Source organism: Malus sylvestris, chromosome 7, assembly GCF_916048215.2.
Source record: "Malus sylvestris chromosome 7, drMalSylv7.2, whole genome shotgun sequence".
NCBI classification, from domain to species: Eukaryota; Viridiplantae; Streptophyta; class Magnoliopsida; order Rosales; family Rosaceae; genus Malus; species Malus sylvestris.
In genome coordinates this window covers 31,682,759-31,704,368 of record NC_062266.1, presented here as the reverse complement: position 1 = coordinate 31,704,368, position 21,610 = coordinate 31,682,759, and the positions used below count along the sequence as shown (strand labels likewise).

At 37.3% G+C, this 21,610-nt stretch overlaps 3 protein-coding genes and 1 long non-coding RNA gene across 4 annotated transcripts; 2 read left to right on the top strand and 2 right to left on the bottom strand.

Moving 5' to 3' along the window:
• Positions 1–2,287: 2,287 nt before the first annotated feature.
• LOC126629514 (hypersensitive-induced response protein 4) lies at positions 2,288–4,502 on the bottom strand. Its single transcript, XM_050299581.1, has 5 exons — positions 4,228–4,502; positions 3,999–4,119; positions 3,831–3,922; positions 3,467–3,563; positions 2,288–2,906 (listed from the first exon to the last, which is right to left on the bottom strand). Exons 1-5 carry the CDS (start codon positions 4,414–4,416, stop codon positions 2,536–2,538), a joined length of 870 nt encoding a protein of 289 aa, XP_050155538.1. The 5' UTR covers positions 4,417–4,502; the 3' UTR covers positions 2,288–2,535.
• A 5,191-nt stretch (positions 4,503–9,693) lies between these two features.
• On the top strand, positions 9,694–13,134 carry LOC126629521 (uncharacterized). The gene is made up of 5 exons (XR_007625773.1): positions 9,694–9,971; positions 10,049–10,117; positions 11,639–11,822; positions 12,136–12,229; positions 12,833–13,134. It is a non-coding gene; the product is annotated as an uncharacterized LOC126629521 (long non-coding RNA).
• Positions 13,135–14,526: 1,392 nt separating this feature from the next.
• LOC126629516 (uncharacterized) lies at positions 14,527–15,658 on the top strand. The gene is made up of 2 exons (XM_050299584.1): positions 14,527–14,761; positions 14,905–15,658. The coding sequence occupies exons 1-2, from the start codon at positions 14,705–14,707 to the stop codon at positions 15,502–15,504; spliced, it is 657 nt and encodes a 218-aa protein (XP_050155541.1). The 5' UTR covers positions 14,527–14,704; the 3' UTR covers positions 15,505–15,658.
• Positions 15,659–18,531: 2,873 nt separating this feature from the next.
• LOC126629509 (somatic embryogenesis receptor kinase 1-like) lies at positions 18,532–21,510 on the bottom strand. Its single transcript, XM_050299573.1, has 4 exons — positions 20,944–21,510; positions 20,259–20,519; positions 19,302–20,177; positions 18,532–19,195 (listed from the first exon to the last, which is right to left on the bottom strand). The coding sequence occupies exons 1-4, from the start codon at positions 21,365–21,367 to the stop codon at positions 18,714–18,716; spliced, it is 2,043 nt and encodes a 680-aa protein (XP_050155530.1). The 5' UTR covers positions 21,368–21,510; the 3' UTR covers positions 18,532–18,713.
• Between the last annotated feature and the right edge of the window lie 100 nt (positions 21,511–21,610).

Sequence of the window (21,610 nt, the reverse complement as noted above, 5' to 3'; positions counted from 1 at the left end):
GATGTGTTATCATGACAGAGATAGTACTCTAATCAATATTTTTCACAAAGTTTTTGTATCTGTAACCACTAACCCCACACCTAAAAGTTGTGGAGGAGTTTTTGTTTGCCATCCTCAAGTGGTGGTACCACCCTATTTTTAATCGTTTGATGAGTTTAAATTTTGAGATCTATACAGATTTTGAAATTTTAACTCATTCAACGGTGATAAATAGGATGGTAAGTATCACCATTATTTGAGGGTGATGAATAAAAAGATTCTCAAAAGTTGTGGTCCTTGAGTTTTGATTGTAATGACTACGAACCTATCCACTTTATTAGAGTAGCGAAATGGTACCTACAAGTGATTGGGAGTTATTGATGTATAACAGACATGCATGTGACTTGAACTGTTGATGCATACATTTCAGAACTCACATGCATTAACCGCTCACAACCACTCGCGCACATATGGACAAGTGAGCCTAGCACTTTGAAAATGATTGGATGTGCATAAGGACTCACTAGTAGTCTTACTAGGCTCTCACTATTTCTTTTACATTGTATCCTAATTTGTGCACTTTTGCCCCTTTTTCGTTTGACTTTGTTACAAGAGGCATCCCTCCAAGAAGGTTTCTCCTACCAAGTGGCTAAATTGGAAAGAGATTATTTCTTTTAAGTGAAATTTCTTTTTTATTCTTGTTCAAAAACCCAAAATCTAACCACAAATTTGAATTTAACAACATCAAATAAAAAATAGAGGTGGTGGATAACACCACCCTTAATATAAGGGTAAGATAACTAAGATTGTCGTTTCTTTTGAGAAAGGGTTATAATTATCAAGAACACAAGTTACGGATTGTATTATTTTACATGTTACAATAAATTTGGACATAATTGATATCTCTCATTTTAAGTATTAATTAAATTTACATATTATAACTTGAAAAAAATAATAACGTCACATGACCGCATTCTGAGCATACTGTATAATTGCTCGACATGTTGAGCCTTAAAAGTTTGAAAAATCCATCCTACCAGACCTCACCTGTGTCATTATAATTTCTTGTCATTAAGTAAATACCAGAAACGAAGAAAACAAATTAAGTGCACTCCCATCAAATCAAAATCTCCAATTATCTAATCTCACCCTAATGGTCATCATACATTATCATTACCAAAAATCCTCCTCTAAATATTCCCTTCATTTTTATGATTACATTTTTGTACGATGCAAAGTTGGCCACCTAAAACGTATTATTTTACTTTATGTTTTTTACTAATTGGTCCACGTTTAACGGTAACACTTTTTATAATTAGTAGGTTGATTAAGTATTAAACTTTAGGTTAACTTTTTCTTTGCTTATTGCCTGCCCTACGACACAACATCTGTGTGGAGCCAAAATATAATGTTTTAGGTCGAGTAAGGTCTACAAGATAGAATAGGGCCGTCGTATTTGTAATGCTAGTATGCCACTCATTTGTTCTACACAAATCCATCTTTGAATTTTGTGCTATATATCATTACATTCCATACCAATTACCAATTGCCAAGCATAACCTCCGTGATCCTGCATGTGGTCAAATATCCTACTAGGTAAGATGAGTTTTTTTACCCATACTTTCCAGGTTCGAAATTACCTATTCTTTTTAATTTTTGTAATAATTTTGAACCTTTAAAAAAAAATCATGAAAATTTCAACAAATCTATCACACTGCTGAGTAATGCTACCAATCGATCAATTTTATTACACGTATTTTCATTATGATATTGCTCATAATATATCAATATTGTTGTGCAACATATAATAACACGTAGATTCATAACGCCGTAACGTGACATTTGAGTATCACTCCAAATAATTTACCCTACATCTTCATAAAAACAATTCATGACAAAAATTGGATTTGGGCCTTCGGATGCAACTTGAGACCCAACCGAATCAAATGAGCTAGTCCAGACTACAACGGACCATGTTCCCGTGGGCCCATGACAAAGCCCACTTTGTTAACTCATGACACAAAATAAAACGTGGTCGAACTCAACAATTAAGAACACATAACCATTAGGATCCTCTCCGGATCCTTTTAGTAAGGATCTTGAGGATCTGTGAATTGTATTCGTTCATTGTAAATAGTGCGATCAGTTTCTATCAAGTACTGTTTATGTTTATTTTTAAATAAAAATATTTAAAATGATTTCTGACCGCTCAATGTACAATAAACAAACACGATTCACGAATCTCTGGATTCTCACAAAGAGGGTCCGGAGAGGATCAGGACTCAACAAATAACAATCCCAAATAACATTCATTCAAAATAATAACTTTATTCAGACCTATGTATATTGGGCTGCATTACTGTTTCTTTATATACACACAGAGTCGACATGGTGCAAGTACATACCATGTTCTTCATTCCAAAAGAAATGCAAACAAAATTAAACGAATCGGATTGCATAAACTATATCTTATGTAACAACCCTAACCTGCTCGTGTCAACTCGAATTCGATAAAAAAAAAGTATTGTGATCAAGAATTTATCCAAACGAGCGTATTCACTCGGCGTTTAGATGAGCACTAGATGCCTCCATTAGTCCGTTGCGTATTTGATCACCGATGTCCCTAACGTGTCCCGGACCGTGGGGTATAAAAACTGTAGTGTTTTTGGACGAGTTTCCGAGGTCTTTGATTGTGTCAAAGTATTGAGTGATCATGATCAGATCCATCACCTCCTTTGAGGAGGTGCCTTCCACCTTGCCTGAGAAATTCAAGATGTTCTCTCTTAATCCATCGGTGATTGCCTGCCTCTGCCTGGCAACACCAACTCCGCCAAGGTACTTGGCCTCGGCTTCAGCTTCTGCCCTTTTCACCTGAAGCACCTTCTCTGCTTCTCCTTTGTATACATTGGCTAGCTGGAGCCTTTGAGCTGCAGTACAGATGCTCCATTATTTAGTAAATAAACAAGAATATGCGTTTATATTACAAGCCATAAACATATATAAAGACTGCAAACTACTGATCAGTGTGCAAAATTCAACATTTCGAGCTAACCAGGAATATATGACAAATAAGTTCAGCTTCTAAGATGACCTCGAGTCTAGGAATCTAGGTGAATAATTCCAAATGTTAAGAAGAGCAACGATTGTTCGCTCCAACACATAAAGTAATTTCACGAAGAAAACTCCAATTTATTTACAGCTTCACATAACAGCTCTAAACATTATGAGGCCAAATAAGTCATAAGAATATCTCATCAGAATGTCACGAGTATCATACACTTCTGTACAAAAACTGAAGAGACGCAACTGAGTAAACCATAGCACAGAACAATTCCAAAATGTTTGTTCTCAAAACCTGGGGCTAACCGAAACTTCCAGTCCTACAATATACTAACTCCCAAAGCATGTGTTTTCCTACCGCAATACAAGCAGAAACAAAGTCCAGGTGTGAGACTAAAATCAGGGAACGAATCAAAGAAAATTGTACCTGCATTGATCTCATTCATTGCCTTGCGGACAGAGGCATCAGGTATGATGTCAACCATCAGCATGTGCTCTATGCTGTATCCATATTCTCTCATAACCTGATCAGAAATTTCATCATACAACGTAAGAAATCGTGTAAAACAAAACATTTCTTGTATTACAAGCTTCAGAGTGAAGGAAACATAACAATAAACAACAAAATTTTGCCCGAAACAAACAGGTGAGAAGCAATCACAACAATCCAATTGAACTCAAACTCATTCAATTCAAAGCATTGCGACGATAAAATAGTTACAATCATGCATCCTACCGTCAAAACGATCACGAATACAGTAAACACTTCATCACATCATTTGATATGTTACCTTCTCAAGCTCCTCCAACACGGCTTTAGCAACCTCACCCTTCTGCTCAAAGAGCTCGTCCAGCGTCATTCTCGGAACCAGAGCTCTAACCACTACACAATTCATTTCAATTCAATTATTCGCACCGCGTAAAAATTAAAAACCCAATTAACCGATATAGGAAATTACCATCAAAGACATAAGCTTGAATCTGCTCTTTGGGGTTTTGCAGCTCATAAAACGCATCATCAGCATTTTCTTTCACCACCCTGTATTGAATTGAGCACACCAATTGCACAAACACATTATCCTGCCCAAAATTGCACAAAATTTCAATCGAAACACCAACAAAAAATTTACAATTTACTCAAAATTCTTGCTTTTGCTGTATGAATTTCACAGAGATGATAAGAATTACCTTGGTTTTGGTCTCGATGCAGACGTCGAGGGAGGCGATCCTGGTGGAGAGGATGCCGGCGACCCATTGACCGGCCAACGGGTTCAGGAGGTGGAAACCGGGTTCGGCGAGCCTCTCGAAACGGCCCCACCTCTCCAAGATGCCTATGCTTGCTTGGTCTATGCAGAAGCAGCAGCACAAATTGCCCATCTGGAATGGATTGGACTGGACTGTAGGTTTTTGGTGCGAAATTTGGGAACTGGAAATGCGAAAGGGGTTTGATGACGGACGATGACCGCCGAGGACTATTTATAAGGTTCGGGAAGAGAGACCGACTTCTGTACGATTGGGCTTTTGGATAAGCGAGTATTAATAGTATATTGAGTTAAACCCATGTAAGTGGCTTTTGGGCTTCAATCATGTAACAAGAAGTTCTGGTGGGCTTCAAATCTTGGAAACAAATCAATGATATAAATATTTTTGTTCTTTAAAGCAGACCAGCTGGTGGCTTTGCCACGACAGTTCACATTTCTAGCAGCCAAGAAGACTCATAAAGTCATTTCAGCTGTGGTCTGTCCACCAACGTGTGATCCACCAGCGTCAGGAGTTGATCGTAAGACTGCCGTGTGGAATATGGGCTTGGAATTCGTCTTTAACATTGAGTCATCCGTAATGGTTAAAATCAATGATTTATTTAAGGGCTTCAAATCACCATGCACCTCCACGGTGCATTCGACCAAGCCACCCTCTCACCTCCCCCCGCTGTGCATATGATATTTAACTCAAATAAAAAATAAAAAAATTAAGACCTTAAGCGTCAAAATGGAGGCAGAGAAGAGAGGAAAAAATGAACTTGCGGGGACTGGGTTTTAAGGAGGAAGATAATTATTCTGACGCCGGCGCTGGTGAGGTGGGCCGGCGCCACTGTGCATATAATGTATAAATCACACGTTACATATTATACGTGTTAGTTTGCTATGTATTGTTGATTCGTTTCTTAATAATTTTAAGCTTTTAGAGTCTAGTAGTTGTCTAACATGATATCATAATTATGGTTCCACGATTTTTTTAAATTCAAAACCGATACTTGTTCTGGTATGTCGTGAATCGATCTGTCTCTCCAAATAAAAAACCACACACATGGACTCAAAATGCGTATGCATGCATACTCTTTGTACATGAACTTACAAGAGAAAAACATTGCAAATATGTGCGTATATAGAAGATCCCTTCATACTCCACAGTCCCTAGACGTGTTGGAATACATGTATTTACAAGAACATTATACGCGTAAAGTGTTGTTGTAATATTTTTTCTTTCTCATTTTTCGAACTTTTAAGATTGAGAAGCAAAGAGTCAAAGACAATGAAGTAGACATGGTAAAATTTTGAAGGTACCACACATTTAATGTCCCCTTCCAAGATTGCACAAAATCCAACCAAAAAACCTTCGACCCACACCTTGTTTCCACCTTGCTTATCGGAGTGGGATTCTGTCATTTTCAATTTGTCCTAATTTTCTTTTTTCTTTTTCTATTTGAATGGTCACGATTAATTTACTTCAATATTTTGTGTTGACTTCTTTACAGAGAGAGAAAGACAAATAAAAAAATTGAGAGAGGAAGATAAGAAAGGGAAGGGAATTTGGAGGGAAGGGAATCATATTCATTTCTCATCACTGTCTCATCAATACTCCCAGTTTCTCATCACATGCTCCATATTATGTCCTACACGAGCTTCTAGCCAGAAATTATTCCGTATAACTGAAATTTCATTCTATTGTGTTATTATTTTATTCAAATGATATGTGTATATTGGTTTTGGATTAATATACTATAAGAGTGAAACATATTAACTGTATCATTCATTCATATTATAAACATATATAAAACAAAATAATGCACTGTGCAACAAGTGTTCCCGATACACGTTGAAGTTTCATTTTCCTAAAAGCCAATGATAAAAACGACAACAACAATTAAAAAATTAGGTCAAATTGGTTCGACCACACAAACGTATTCATTCATGCATCGTCTCTGTCGTATGATCACTCTACCAGAACTGGACAGAGGATGGAGCATCTTACAGACTTGCACTGCAAGAGATGGACCGCGAGACATGAAAATTTATGTATTGCGTTGCTCTGTTATGAATGTGCTTGTTTGGGAAACAACTTGATCGGATCCAGATCTGTGTTGTCATTTCTGGAGGCAAGGACCAGACCTCTTGTCTTGCGTTATATATTTATGATTAATTAACCACATATTTGTTTATATGTTAGAAAATATATTTTCAAACCACCTCTAATACCATAGCAAAACGATTAAAAATGCATAAAGTAATCAATTAAGTTAAACTGGAAAACCTTTGGTCAATAATATATCTAGCTCGTACGTACGTACAGCCCGTACACAACAAGACTGCATGTGTTTGTGTAGTGGAGTCTAGATCCTCTTCGGATTTGTATGTCTGGACACTAGTAGAAAAACTCGTTTGCGCGACGGAATCTTGGCGCCAAACCTACAATATTTTACCCTTTTGCCCAAAGTTGTTTTGCACGACGCAGATGCAGCTACGTCGCGCAAAGTTTTTTTTTTTTTTCTTTTGGGGATCTTTCATTGCCTTTTTCTTTTGTGGTATCCACTTGTGTAAATGTTTTAAATTGACGATCAAATTAGTTCATTGTATTCATATAGGTTTAAAGAGTGTCGCTGTAAAAAATCATCAAAATCGAAGTTAAAATAACCGTTAAATCGTGATTTTTCGTTTATAGCCGTCGAAAAGGTTTGTCCCATACTTAATCTCTGAATGTTTGTTTTTTTCGATTTTTGGCGTATGCCATCTCGCAGTATATACAAACAAATTTGACAGTTGGATCGTTGAAAGTAATCTCGTACAATGTGTTTCCCATCTAGTTCAATGGTATATATATATTTACTAAGTAGATTTTAATTTATTTATTTTGTATTCATAAGCAAACGGGCAAAAAATATTTTTAAAAAACCTTGTGCGACGTAGGTGACGTCGCGCAAAGTGTTTTTTTTTTTTTTTGCTTTTCTTTTGAGGTTCTTTAATTGCTTTTTCTTTTGTGGTATCCACTTGTGTAAATATTTTAAATTGACGATCAAATTAGTTCATTGTATTCATAGAGGTTTAAAGAGTGTCGCTGTAAAAAATCATCAAAATCGGAGTTAAAATAACCGTTAAATTGTGATTTTTCGTTTATAACCGTCGAAAAACTTTGTCCCATTACTTGATCTCTGAATGTTTGTTTTTTGTGATTTTTTGCTGATGTGATCTCGAAGCATATTCAAACAAGTTTGACGGTTGGGATCGTTGAAATTAGTTTCGGATAATTCGTATCCCATCAAAACAATAGTGACTAACACTAAGAGTTTATTTATACTTTCATTAAGTATAACATAAGATTTTGTGGTATCCACTTGTGTAAATATTTTAAATTGACGATCGAATTCATTCATTGTATTCATATAGGGTCAAGGAGTGTAGCTGTAAAAAATCATCAAAATCGGAGTTAAAATAACCGTTAAATTGTGATTTTTCGTTTATAACCGTCGAAAAACTTTGTCCCATTACTTGATCTCTGAATGTTTGTTTTTTGTGATTTTTTGCTGATGTGATCTCGAAGCATATTCAAACAAGTTTGACGGTTGGGATCGTTGAAATTAGTTTCGGAGAATTCGTATCCCATCAAAACAATAGTGACTAACACTTAGAGTTTATTTATACTTTCATTAAGTATAACATAAGATTTTGTGGTATCCACTTGTGTAAATATTTTAAATTGACGATCAAATTCATTCATTGTATTCATATAGGGTCAAGGAGTGTAGCTGTAAAAAATCATCAAAATCGGAGTTAAAATAACCGTTAAATTGTGATTTTTCGTTTATAACCGTCGAAAAACTTTGTCCCATTACTTGATCTCTGAATGTTTGTTTTTTGTGATTTTTTGCTGATGTGATCTCGAAGCATATTCAAACAAGTTTGACGGTTGGGATCGTTGAAATTAGTTTCGGAGAATTCGTATCCCATCAAAACAATAGTGACTAACACTTAGAGTTTATTTATACTTTCATTAAGTATAACATAAGATTTTGTGGTATCCACTTGTGTAAATATTTTAAATTGAAGATCGAATTCATTCATTATATTCATATAGGGTCAAGGAGTGTAGCTGTAAAAAATCATCAAAATCGGAGTTAAAATAACCGTTAAATTGTGATTTTTCGTTTATAACCGTCGAAAAACTTTGTCCCATTACTTGATCTCTGAATGTTTGTTTTTTGTGATTTTTTGCTGATGTGATCTCGAAGCATATTCAAACAAGTTTGACGGTTGGGATCGTTGAAATTAGTTTCGGAGAATTCGTATCCCATCAAAACAATAGTGACTAACACTTAGAGTTTATTTATACTTTCATTAAGTATAACATAAGATTTTGTGGTATCCACTTGTGTAAATATTTTAAATTGAAGATCGAATTCATTCATTATATTCATATAGGGTCAAGGAGTGTAGCTGTAAAAAAACATCAAAATCGGAGTTAAAATAACCGTTAAATTGTGATTTTTCGTTTATAACCGTCGAAAAACTTTGTCCCATTACTTGATCTCTGAATGTTTGTTTTTTGTTATTTTTTGCTGATGTGATCTCGAAGCATATTCAAACAAGTTTGACGGTTGGGATCGTTGAAATTAGTTTCGGAGAATTCGTATCCCATCAAAACAATAGTGACTAACACTTAGAGTTTATTTATACTTTCATTAAGTATAACATAAGATTTTGTGGTATCCACTTGTGTAAATATTTTAAATTGACGATCGAATTCATTCATTGTATTCATATAGGGTCAAGGAGTGTAGCTGTAAAAAATCATCAAAATCGGAGTTAAAATAACCGTTAAATTGTGATTTTTCGTTTATAACCGTCGAAAAACTTTGTCCCATTACTTGATCTCTGAATGTTTGTTTTTTGTGATTTTTTGCTGATGTGATCTCGAAGCATATTCAAACAAGTTTGACGGTTGGGATCGTTGAAATTAGTTTCGGAGAATTCGTATCCCATCAAAACAATAGTGACTAACACTTAGAGTTTATTTATACTTTCATTAAGTATAACATAAGATTTTGTGGTATCCACTTGTGTAAATATTTTAAATTGAAGATCGAATTCATTCATTATATTCATATAGGGTCAAGGAGTATAGCTGTAAAAAATCATCAAAATGGGGTTTATATATAAAAAAAATGAATTTGAAAGGAGGAAAATCACATTTTCAATAATTTTTATAATAATTTTTTTTTGAAAAAATTACTTTGCGCGACGGCTTGATGTGATAGTCGCGCAAAACCACTTTGCGCGACGTCTACTTCTAAACCTACGTCGCGCGAGTTCTAATAAATTTGGCGTGAAAAATAGGCGCCTTTTTCAATTTTCCAACTTTGGACAAAATATTGAACCTTCCCTCTTTCTTTCCTGTGAACTCCAAACCTGAACCCTCGCTCTTTCTTTCCCTCTTTATTTCCGAGTTGTGATAAATCTGGAACCCTCCCTCCTTGAACCCTCCTTCTTTCCCCTTCTTTCGAACCCAATCTGGAACCCTCAATTCCCTGTACACCCCAAATCTCCCTCTCTTTCTTTCCCTCTTTCTTTCCACGCAAACCCCAATCTGGAACCCTCCTTGAACCCCTCTGTCTTTCCCTGTAGACCCCAAATCCTGTCGAATCAAATCCCAAATTCAAGGTAAGGGTTTCTGATTTTCGATGGGTTTTTGTTACTTAGGGTTTTTGTCACAAATTTATCTGTTTTTGTTGGTACAGGGCCATACAAGTTGTCGCACAAGCTACCGCTAAATGCTCTGATTATATCTTTCAAGCTCTCAAACCAAGGTGAGTTCATGTTCTTCCTTTGCTTTTTAATAATGCTGCCATGGCCTTCGTCTTACCCATTTATGTATTTGTGTTTCATATGTAAAACAGAAGAGTGATACTTTCATCGGAACAATCTCATATACTGACAACATGTGTGTTCTTGACTCCTCTGAATGCCATAATTTATATGCGTATTGTTGTATGTGTGTTTTCTGGGTATTCTAATATCTCATATAACTTGGTTCAATATTATTAAGTATAACTCTTTTCTCTGGTTGATATAAGATTTTTTATTTTTTACTTGTGATGAAGAAACAGTTATATTAAACAAGAAAGAACCAGAAACAAAACAGAAAAGGAAGCAACACCAAAACACTAAAAACTACTAACGAACTAGGAGATAGCAGCTTTTCATTGCTATAGTGGTGGGGTATGGTACAATATTTTTGCTTTGATGGTACAATATTTATGATGACAAATTCTACAACCAAGAGATGTAAAGGTGATCAATTAAGAAAAAGAATCCCAAAAGCAGTCAAATTCCCCTATAAAAACAAAGGTCCCATTGCACCTGATAGCCGAGTGTTGTTGTGGTGAATAATTTTGTCATGTATTTTGCACTCTTCTTCTGTTCATAATTGGGAGCAGGTGTGGTCCTTTAGTTTTGGTTAGTTTCAGTGATTTGCGGCATTGTTCTTTGTTGTCTGAATGCTTCCTGGGAAGGAAATTGAAAAATAATTCCGTGAACCATTGTTAAAATAATGATTATGTTGGTTAGGTGGAAGGATTACTATCTTATTTGATGCATATTTATGGTCCTCTTTCGTTTGTGTCGATTGTTAGTTTTGAGTCCGTTTCCAAAACAAAAAATGGTGGTTAGTTTTGCCAAATTGAATATTAAAGTGTCAGCAGGAAAATTTTAATGAAGTTTTAGAACATATTATTTCTTCATTTTAGTATACTGTTTGTACTAATGAAGTTTTAGAACATATTATTTCTTCATTTTAGTATACTGTTTTATCACTGATACAACTTGGGATGTAGTTGGATCCATTGATACTGATACAACTTGGGATGTAGTTGGTTATATTAAAATCAGAAATAACATTGTTGTGTATATTCCGCATTTGATTGAAAATCTGTAATTTTATGAATCATTTATTTGGATTTAATTTCAGTTAAATAGAAATTATTCTTCTTCAATATAACTGTGCCCAACACATAATTTCAATTTTTATTTTGCGGTAAGATTCCGTATAATTAACCTCTACAATTTTATTCACGTGTTCATGGTCACCACTTAATTAATTAGTAATTGGGTGTTGACCACTGAATGTTTCTTTTTTCAGTTCAATTAGGAAGCATTAAGAAGAATCATTTTATCATTCCCTATCTTTGCAAGAACGGATACATAATTGAAGTACCCAATACATATTGTCTCTTCTTTGCATATCTGCCAGCCGATGTTTGGAGTTTATTGTCAGTAGATTTGTTTTTTGTTTCTATACAACAATTTACGAATTCTCTTTTGTTTTACAGCGAGTCAACCACTGCCAGCACTCTTGTTGCTTAGGTTGGTTTTGCAACTTGCTACCGCTCTGTGATTAGCTTGGGTTGATGAGGTATGCTTCGGAAAGCTAAAAAGGAAGATGGTGGTATTGTCGATTTGGGGTTTTAGTGACTAATCAGACTTGTCCAAGTTGGGGTTTTGCCGGAATTCAATGTAAGTCTCGAGTCTCTATCATGTATATATGTTGTTTTAGTGACTGAAGAGATTAGGGTGGTGTTCAATTTTGAATGCGAGTCTTAAATCGGCATGAAACAAGTTAATTTCAATGTCAATATTATATTCCTAAAGCATACTCGTATAGTTTAGGATTTTGTTCAAATTCTAGAGCAGGTATTTAAGTTCCAGGTGTGAAAGCTAGTTCATTTTCAATTTCAAAACCACCAAACAACAGGAAAAGAAGAGGGGCACATGGGATAGCTTCATAAGATGCGCTAATTTGGAATCATGTGTTTGTATGTGCTGACAGGATTTTGATATACTTGTGGCCAACCCTAGAAAACAAAAATTATACATCCAAGTCAACGATTGGATTCGCAGACTTAACTATTGGTACAAGAGAGGTAAAAGATCTAATCCTTTCAAATACTGAACTTGTTTTCATGATTGCAATGGTCGTAGCATACATGATTGGGATGCATGCATGTAATGTTTGTGTTTTCAGAACCAATACGTCATGAACAACATCTCGATTTTGAGTCTTTTTGAATTATGAGTTGTAGAAAGAACGCACAACGAATATTTGAAAAAAAAAGAAAGATAAAGGAAGATCAAAAGGATAGAAACTATTAACATCACACCCGTGGGGTTCCTAGGAATCACTCCTAGGGTAAGGTTGCATCACACAAACCTAGAGAGAAGCAAAGCTCTAGCAATTCTATTAATCTTTAAACATGTACCCAGAGTTACAAGGATGTAAATTATAAAGACTTAAACCTAAAATCCTTAAAGAAGAATTAAATAATTCTTGTGGAACAAGGAAACTAAAAGACTAATGCGCCTGCTGGAGCCGGCAACCTGTGTTTTAAAACCCTAGATAGTAAAAGTAAAGCACCCTTTGCCCACTTGACAGACTTAGGGCTGCCTTCACTTTTGCTCTTCATTTGCTTATGGTATTTGTGTTTTATCAATATGAACCATCTTTTGGTATTTGTGTTTTATTGAAGGCGGAAGTGACGCAGCTGAGGGCCGAGGATAAGCAAATGATGGCGTAGCTGAGGGCCCAGGGCGATGAGATGAAGACCTGTGTCGGGAGGGTGCAAGAACTTGTACAAGCCATACAGATGTCGAGCCTCCAAATCTCGCTACCAGCACCTCATCTTACTCCACCTTCGACCTTAAAGCCACCTTGCCCTGCCGATACCCAGTAGCCTGATGTATTAAACTTAGTCCACTTGTAGTTTTTTCTTTTTGTTTGGACATCTTGTATGTACATTTTCATATATTTTATAATTAAATATTTTTGCTTGGTTAATTAATTATTCTTTAGAATTTAATTACAATATTTATCAAAAAAATTTTAAAAAAAATTTCACTAAAACAAAAAAAATTATTTTTCACTAAATAAAAAAAAAGGGTTTGCGCGACGGATGTGCGTCGCGCAAAGTGACTTTGCACGACGTAGGTGTACGTCGCGCAAAGTGGTTTTGCGCCCCGCATGTTATCTCTTCGTCGCGCAAAACTACTTTGCGCGACGTATGCTGCGTCGCGCAAAACTACTTTGCGCGACGTAGGCTGCGTTGCGCAAAGTAGTTTTGCGCGACGAAGGGTTACATGCGTCGCGCAAAGCCTTCTGTCACTGCCTTGCCGCGACGGTTTTCGCGCGACCAAGGTGGGTTGGGCAAAGTTTTGCGCGACGTTTTTTGACTTTGCGCGACGAAGGACCTGCGTCGCGCAAAGTGTTTTTTTTACTAGTGGGAGCTCAAGAACTTGGAGATTCAGGCCGTTGAAGAGTAAAAATGATAGAATTGGACTCTTGGTTTGTGTGAGATGGGCTAATAGAATGAACTAATGAGGATCGAATAATCAAAATGAGTAGTCCGGATCTCCGAATTCATCGGTTCCATACACAAAGAGCCGGAAATGATCCCAATTCTGCGTAGTGTACAAGTTGATAGCTAAAAAAATGTTAAATTAAACTTAAGACTAATTTGCAAATTGAGGACTGCCAAACTTGTTGGTTTTCTACCTCGGATAACATGGGGCTCTCCTCCTCCTATATATTATATGTAATATTCAACTTATGTTGTCTCTAAGATATAAGGCATCACAGCAAATCAATGAGTATTTGGAGACAAATAATTGGCATCGTGCAAGTTTAATTTTATATTTGGTAATTGGTATCAAATATTAAGATACTTCCTCTAAAAATATTAAGATGTTTACTTTAACGTTAATGAGCTGCCTCCTGGAAACTCATCTAATTATTTAATAATTAACTAAGCAAGCTCTATATATTTCAACCGGGAAGATTAAGTATCCGATTCCTAAGATCCTATTCATATCTTGTTAATAGTTTCCTTTTTCTCTTTCAATTTATTAAGCAAGCGGAAATTTTGATAGTTTATTTCCTACATTTCCTACATTTCGTAATTGTTTTCAAATTATACTAAAAGGCGAGAGTCATACCTTGCAATGAATTTATAAGCACTTACGCTTGAAAGTAACTAATTTACATTTTATCGGAGAAAAAGTGTGTAACACTAAATAACTAATGCACGTACACTAACACGGTTTAGCCCATAGTTTTTCCATACAAACTAGTACTAAAAGGACAACAATTTTATATATAATCCTACTATCCTAGTTGGTACTTGTTAAATTTCGATTTAAACATCTTCTAACATGGCCAGTTGGATTGCCAGTGTCCGTAATAAGAAAGCATTCCGCGCAGTGCCCCCTATATATGTCAGTCCTTCCACGCTGTTGCCTATATATGTCAGTCCTTCCATGTTCTATCCAAAGCAAACTTGAAGCTAAACGTTGAGATTTGAGAGAAAAAGAAAGCTAGAGATTCATTCACAATTACAAGAACAAACATGGCTTGCTGGTCTGCTGAGAATGCCACAAAAGCCTACCTCAAAGCCCTAAAAATGGTGAGTATCCTTTTATAATTTTTTTCTCGAATCACTTAACGGTTTTTTTTTTCGATCGTACCATTTTGTTTAATTCATGTTAGATTTTTCTGTTTAATTCGATTGTTTCTAACTAGCTGGTTTTTTGTTTTGTTTTAATTCAGGGCCAGAAGGGAAACGAGCCAGATGTGATCGAGTTCATTTCAGCCCTAGCAGCAGGCAACAATGCGCAGCTAATGGTTATTGCATGGGCTGGAGCTGCCGACTCGAAAACCCTAGCCCTAGCTGCCGCCGCTCAACAAACTGGCGGCAGAGTTGTATGCATTCTTCGCGGTAACGAAGAATTACACTTGTCTGAGAAAATCCTCGGCGTCAACGTTTGTCACGTTGAGTTTGTTATTGGAGAAGCTCAAAATCTTCTTTTAAATTACTACAAGGAGGCGGATTTCGTGCTCATCGATTGCAACCTCAAGAACCACGAGGCAGTTCTTAGAGCGGTGCAGATGGGGAGGAAGCAAAACGGAGCTATTGTTGTGGGGCATAACGCTTTCGGAAAAGGGTCGTGGAGGTCCGGCGGATCAAGGACTCAGTTGTTGCCCATCGGAGGAGGGTTGCTGGTGACAAGAATTCCATCAGAAAGCAATAATGCAAAAATGATTGGAAAAAAGAGCCATTGGGTTGTGAAGGTTGATAAATGCACAGGTGAAGAGCATGTGTTTAGGGTTAGATCATCGTTTTCACATGGGAAAGGGATTGCAGCTTAGGGTTAATAAATTAATTAAGAGAAGAATTAAGTTTTCCTTCTGTTAATTGCTTCTCTCAACAACAAATGAAGCGATATTAGATTAGACATTGTTAGTTATTTTTAGGAGTTTTGGAGATTCTTATATATATATGTAATATCTGAAATGTATATATCAAGTGTAATAGTTACATATATTATGATTATTAATAGATGATTAATTAAATTTAAAGTTGTAAATCTTGAAAACACATTCTCTAAACACTGTGAATTAATAGCTTGAAAATATCAGTTGGCCCATCAGTCTTTGTCCCCTGACCCCCCTCGATGTATCCATTTTTCCCATCACCTTCTTACGAATCTTAGCCGCACGTTTATCTTATTATCTTGTGGTTTTCTTGGAATCCAATCACGTTTATGAAGAGTTGAAGGAAAAAATTCCTGGCAAGTAACAATATAGTTCGATTTTTTAAATAATCTCCATCTTCATCGTTGATTTTTTTTATTATTGAAGATAACATGTAAGAATGAATTTTTTTTTTTTTTTTGGTCTTTTGAAAGCAGCTTTAGCTCTTGACTTATTTACGCTAAAAGAATAGTCAAAGGATTTTTGTGTGATCATAAAATACTTTTAGCTCTTTGAAATGCAGTTTCAAATGGTCACGTATAACAAACAGATTGTCGCAAATAGCCCAAGTCTTAAATGAATGGACGTGACGACACCATTTACATACACTGTTGCCATCACTGTTAAAAAGCTGTTTTTCTTCTTTGTTTTCTCAGGCTGCCCTCCTGGTTCGCTCTTTTCCCATCACTGTTGCCATGTACATACACTTGTTAACTAATTTTTTGTGCCCCTCAACGATCGCCCTGCCTCAGGACCGGATTTACTTATCATAACAAGCTTCTTCAAATTTATTATTTTTATATATAATATAGGGAAATTTACTAATAGAAAGGTGGTTAATTCAAATTCATTGGCTTCCTTCGTAACTTTTGTCTTTCAAGGTTGTTACTGATCTCGTTGGGACGGGGTTTTTCTTAGAAGACTTAAGACGTGTTTAATTTGACCTCAACATAGGTTGTTACTCTCGTTGTGGTGGGGTCTTCCTTACTAACATGAGGATTTAAAGAGTGCTTAATTTGACTTTAATATAGAATGTGATGATGCATCTCTCACCCATTTAAATTATCTTCTTTACAACCAATCATTTAATTAATTACATGTTCACACTACAAGGTTCGGCGCTTTGGTGACGAAATCTGGTCGTGATGTGCTTTCGTTTGCGGGTTTGTAATTTTTGTGCTCCTATGCCTTGATCGAATTGACCATTCGGTCTTGTTCTCTGCGTTTGGAGGGATAGGGATTAGAGTTCTAATTTTATTCGCTTATTGGGCTGGCTTTTGTGTTTCTCAATTCCTCCAAAATGTTTTGGGTTATTTTGCCTTTCTTCGGGTTGGCATGTAACATTTTTCTGCTTAGAGAATGTTACTTCTCCAAAGGAAAGAAAGAGCGCACTTTAGAAGCTGAACTGTGGGATTATTGTAGGGAATTTTAACGAAAAGCTTCCGGTACTGTTCACTTTAACGAAAAATCACATTTTTACACTAAAAAGTCAATCCTGATACTATTCACTTTACCCTTTATTTTGTCCTTATCGTTAAAACTTAAAGTTTTCAAACCATTTTCATTAGTTTTCCTACTATTGTATGGGTTAGGAAGCTTCTTCAAGCCCAAAAACTACAACTACCGTCGGTCTGAAGCCCATATAGATCTATAGACACTAGGGTGTCTAGGGTGAGAATCCAAAGTTTGAAGTATGAACAACTTGGTAATTAATTAGTATCAAAAGCCTAATCATGGTTACCTAGATAATCTGCCACACCTTTAGCCAGACACATTAATTTAATTTAATTTACTGATATAATAATGTCCCTATATGATAGTTCACGTGCAAGAAACTTATAATTTAGGCTTTAGCCCCTCTTTGTTGACATGTCAAAGCGGGTTTACATTTCATTGGAAGGAAGATTGCCTCTGAATTATTTGCAACACCAAATTCACAACAATCCTTACTTTCTCAATGATTTGGAGACAGAGAGATCCTTCAAACTGATCTCCTGATTTGCAGGCCAATAGATCACCGCCTATGAGAGTAATCAAAAAACAAAATATGCACTCAAACCATGTGATTAAAGAAGTAAATCCATGTCAACGAGGGTTGATTCAGTTGGGAATGGCGTGCTTACGGTTAACTCCCAATCCATGTTCGCTTAACGCTACTAGCAATTCTTGTTGGTGCGTGATCTATAAATTCCTGCGTAAATTCATATCGGTAGTAGCTGACAATTAGATATCACGCGTAAGTCATTCTAGCTTGAATTTATGGGTATGTCCTGGCACTAAATGTGATAGTAGGCAATCTCCCCCCCCCCCTCTAAACTTGCACACCCGCCTCTAAGAGCAACTCCACCCTTGGAGCCCTTCCCCCTGACAATCCACCCTATTGAACAGTAACTGCCTTTAATGAATAGTAATTACATTTTGCATCTCCACCCTTGGAGCCCTCCCTCCTGACAATAGGTAATAAAATAGTAGCTTTTTTTGTTTGTTTAAATAATATAAAATATATAAAAAAAAAAGGGAAATGGGCTGTAGGGCCTCGGGCTGACACAAAAAACAATAAAAAATGTCTTGGCCCTCGGGCTGCAGGCTTGTCAACAATTCACTCCCCTTGTGCTCGGGCTCCCACCCTCACTCAGGCCCTTCATGGCTGGAGAAGAATCAACTGGCCCTCGGGCCCCTTCCTGCAGCCCGTCCCCCGAGCAAAGGAGAAGGCTGGAGTTGCTCTAATAGCTGCCAAAAAAAGGAGTAAATCCCTTGTAATATCCAATCTCAACAAATGCCGGTTTGGCTAGTTGGTAAGGATAGTGTGTCTGGCCCCGGTACGCCCAAGATCAAATTCCCTTCTAGTAAATTAGATTAGATTAGAATTTTGCTTTGTCAAAATATTAAAAAACCCAATCTAAAGGCTAGTACAAGGCCACATAAAGACAATGGTTCAACTTCACAACAAAGCTTGGTCCTCAAGAAAAAGTCACAGGATATTACAACATAAAAATCTTAGAATTACATCGGAAGTTAGCAGTTAGTTTTAGCTAACCATTAGTCCATTACCAGTCTGAATACTACTGGGGCAATGGTTGAACAAAAAAGACAGCACCAAGGAATCAGACACAACTGCTACAATTACTCAACTCCTGAAAAACTTCTTCCATGGAGGGTCTCTCAATTGGAGACTCGTGGGTGCAGAGCAGAGCAGTCTTTGCAAGCTTGGATGCTTCGTACTCGAAGAACCTGCCATTGAGGTTTTGGTCGATGAAATCTTGGAATCTGCCGGACTCAGCACCAAGGCGCATTGAGCTGGTGACTTTCCGCTTCCCTGATAGAATTTGGAGAACAAGCACCCCAAATGCATAGACGTCACTTTTCTCTGTGAACCGTCCTGTGGTGGTGTACTCGGGAGCTAGGTATCCCATGGCAGCACTGGCCTTGAGTGCAGAGAAAACAACATCGTTGGTGAGAAGCTTGTGCAGGCCAGGATCTGAGAGCAAGGGGTTGTATTGCTCGTCGATCTGCACCTTTTCAGCTGAGATGTTTTGGTGAACAAGGGCAGGCTTGTTTGGCTTGTATCCATGCAAATAGGATAGACCTGATTAAAAGAACAAAACTCAGTACAGACAATTCGGAAACTGACTCTAACAATAACATTTTTAGAATTTTAGTAGCATAAGCTAAAAACCGCAACATATACAGACCATTAGCAATGCCCTTCACAATCGAAACCCTAGTAGTCCATTCAAGAACATGGCTGTCGCCGTCCTTGACATCAAGATACTGCAGCAAATTTCCATTAGGAACGAAATCATAAATGAGGAAGCATTCTCCACGGCCCTTTGAGCAACAGAACCCTCTCAACCTCACCAAATTTTCATGCCTCAACGAGGTTAACATGTTCAATCCCTTCAAGAACTCAGATTCCTCCGTCTTGCAGCATGATTTGCCAATGCTCTTAATGGAAACAACAGACCCGTCTCGTAGTATTCCTTTATATGTTGCAGAGAAGTTACTCCTACCCAATAAATTCACCTCTGAGAAATACTGAGTGGCCGTCTCCACCTCTTCCAAATTGAATCTAAAGCTTTGGAACACTTCTTGTGCAAACACGCTTAAATTCCTCCCATCAGCTAAAGGATCCCAGCCGTTGGCATACTCAAGGCTGATGAGAGGAGATCCATTCTTCCTGTAAACTCCATTGGCCTTGGCCTCGTCAGTGCTAAGACGGCCATCAGCTGTATCAAATGAGTTACCAAGCTTCTGTTTCCTGCGCCGGTGTTGGGCAAAGAATAGAAACCCCACACCTGACAATGCAATAGTAACTACAATGAGACCAACAACTACAGCAACAGAGGCTTGATGGGATTTTGACAAATTCGAGCAACGAGTTTGGTTGCAGGGCAAAGGCACATGTGCAGTCTCCGGGATGTCTCTTGTTGGCACACCGGCTCCAAAGGGCTCAGGTCTACTCGTGTTGAGATGACCGGAAGTAGTGCAGGCGGTTAAGGACATGAATCCAGCTCCACATAATCCCAGATTGTTTTCGTAAGAGAATCCTTCATTAAGTCTCTTCAAGGCTGAAATTGATCAAGGGTTTTAGGATTTTCAACAGTTTTCTTATTCTAAAGATCGAATTTGAGATGTTAGATTGTTCTTACCAAGAGGTACATTGCCGGATAGGGTATTATTCCGAACGTCTAGAACTTCAAGCACCGGCGCATCAGCAAGTTTTGAGGGAATAGAACCGAAAAGATGATTGACACTCAAATCCAGTCTCATCAACATTTCTAGATCCCCCAAACTAGCCGGAATTGCGCCGGTTAATTGATTGGATTGCAGAGCAAGAACGCTCAGGTTTTTCAAAGATCCCAGCTGGGTGGGAATGCTTCCGGTGAGCTGATTATAGCAAAGTTGCAAAACTGAAAAGCAAAACGCAAAGCCTAGTTAAGCAGAGCATTAATTTATACAATACAAATGAGGAAATTTAACAAGTTTCATACTTTACTAAAAAGTCATTTGGGAAACAGAAAGCACTTAAATCAGCCAACATATAGTAAGTGCTCACGATGACGTTTGACAGAAACTGGGTTGTACAAGCGCTTTTTGGACAAGCTTCAAGAAGTACTTCCAAGTGCTTTTCCAGGAAGCACTTCCAATCCAAGATGTTTTCAAGGAAGAAATTCCTAGAGTTTTTTTTCAATAAAAATTTCAACATATTTATAATAAAAGCACTGCTGCTAAAAGTGATTCTTACATAAGCAGTCCAAAACCAGCCCTATATCATTCACATTAACTTGAACGAAATAATAAAAACCAGAGTCTTTCACAAAAATTTCAGCTAACCTTGCAAGCTGCTCATGCTTCTGATCTCGGGAGGAATCACTCCGGAGAGATTATTCACATTCAAATACAAGTCACTCAGCTCCGTCAAGTTAGCAATCTCCCTTGGAATCTCTCCTTGAAGAGAGTTGTAATGCATGTAAATCCCCGTCAAATGCTTGAGCTCTGCAATGGCGGGAGAGAGCTTCCCAGAGAGCCTCTTTCCCTGCAGCGAAATGTTAGCAACTTGACCCGCCTCATTGCACCCTATTCCCTCAAAGGACCCGTCGCAAGGGTCGCCACTGACGGTCCAAGAAGAAAGGTACAAGCTTTGCGGGTCCAAAAGCGCTTTCATGTCCAAAAGTGCTTTTAGCTCTGCGTTTCCACAAACCCATAACGGGTTTGTGAAGAAAATCAGGAAGGAGAAGAGAAGAACTGCAAAACCCATGTCTTGGCTTGGGTTGAAAATGGTAGTTTCCTTCTCTGTTTAAAGAAGCAAGCAAGTTCTCTCTCTCTCTCACTTTCTCTCGAGAGAGGTTGAAAATGGTAGTTTCCTTCTCTGTTTAAATAAGCAAGCAAGTTCTCTCTCTCTCTCTCTCTCACTTTCTCTCTCTAGAGCAAGGAGAAAGTGGTGACTGTCTGTGAGAAGAGACAAGAGTCACAGAGGGTGTGCCTAACTTTCTTCAGAGGG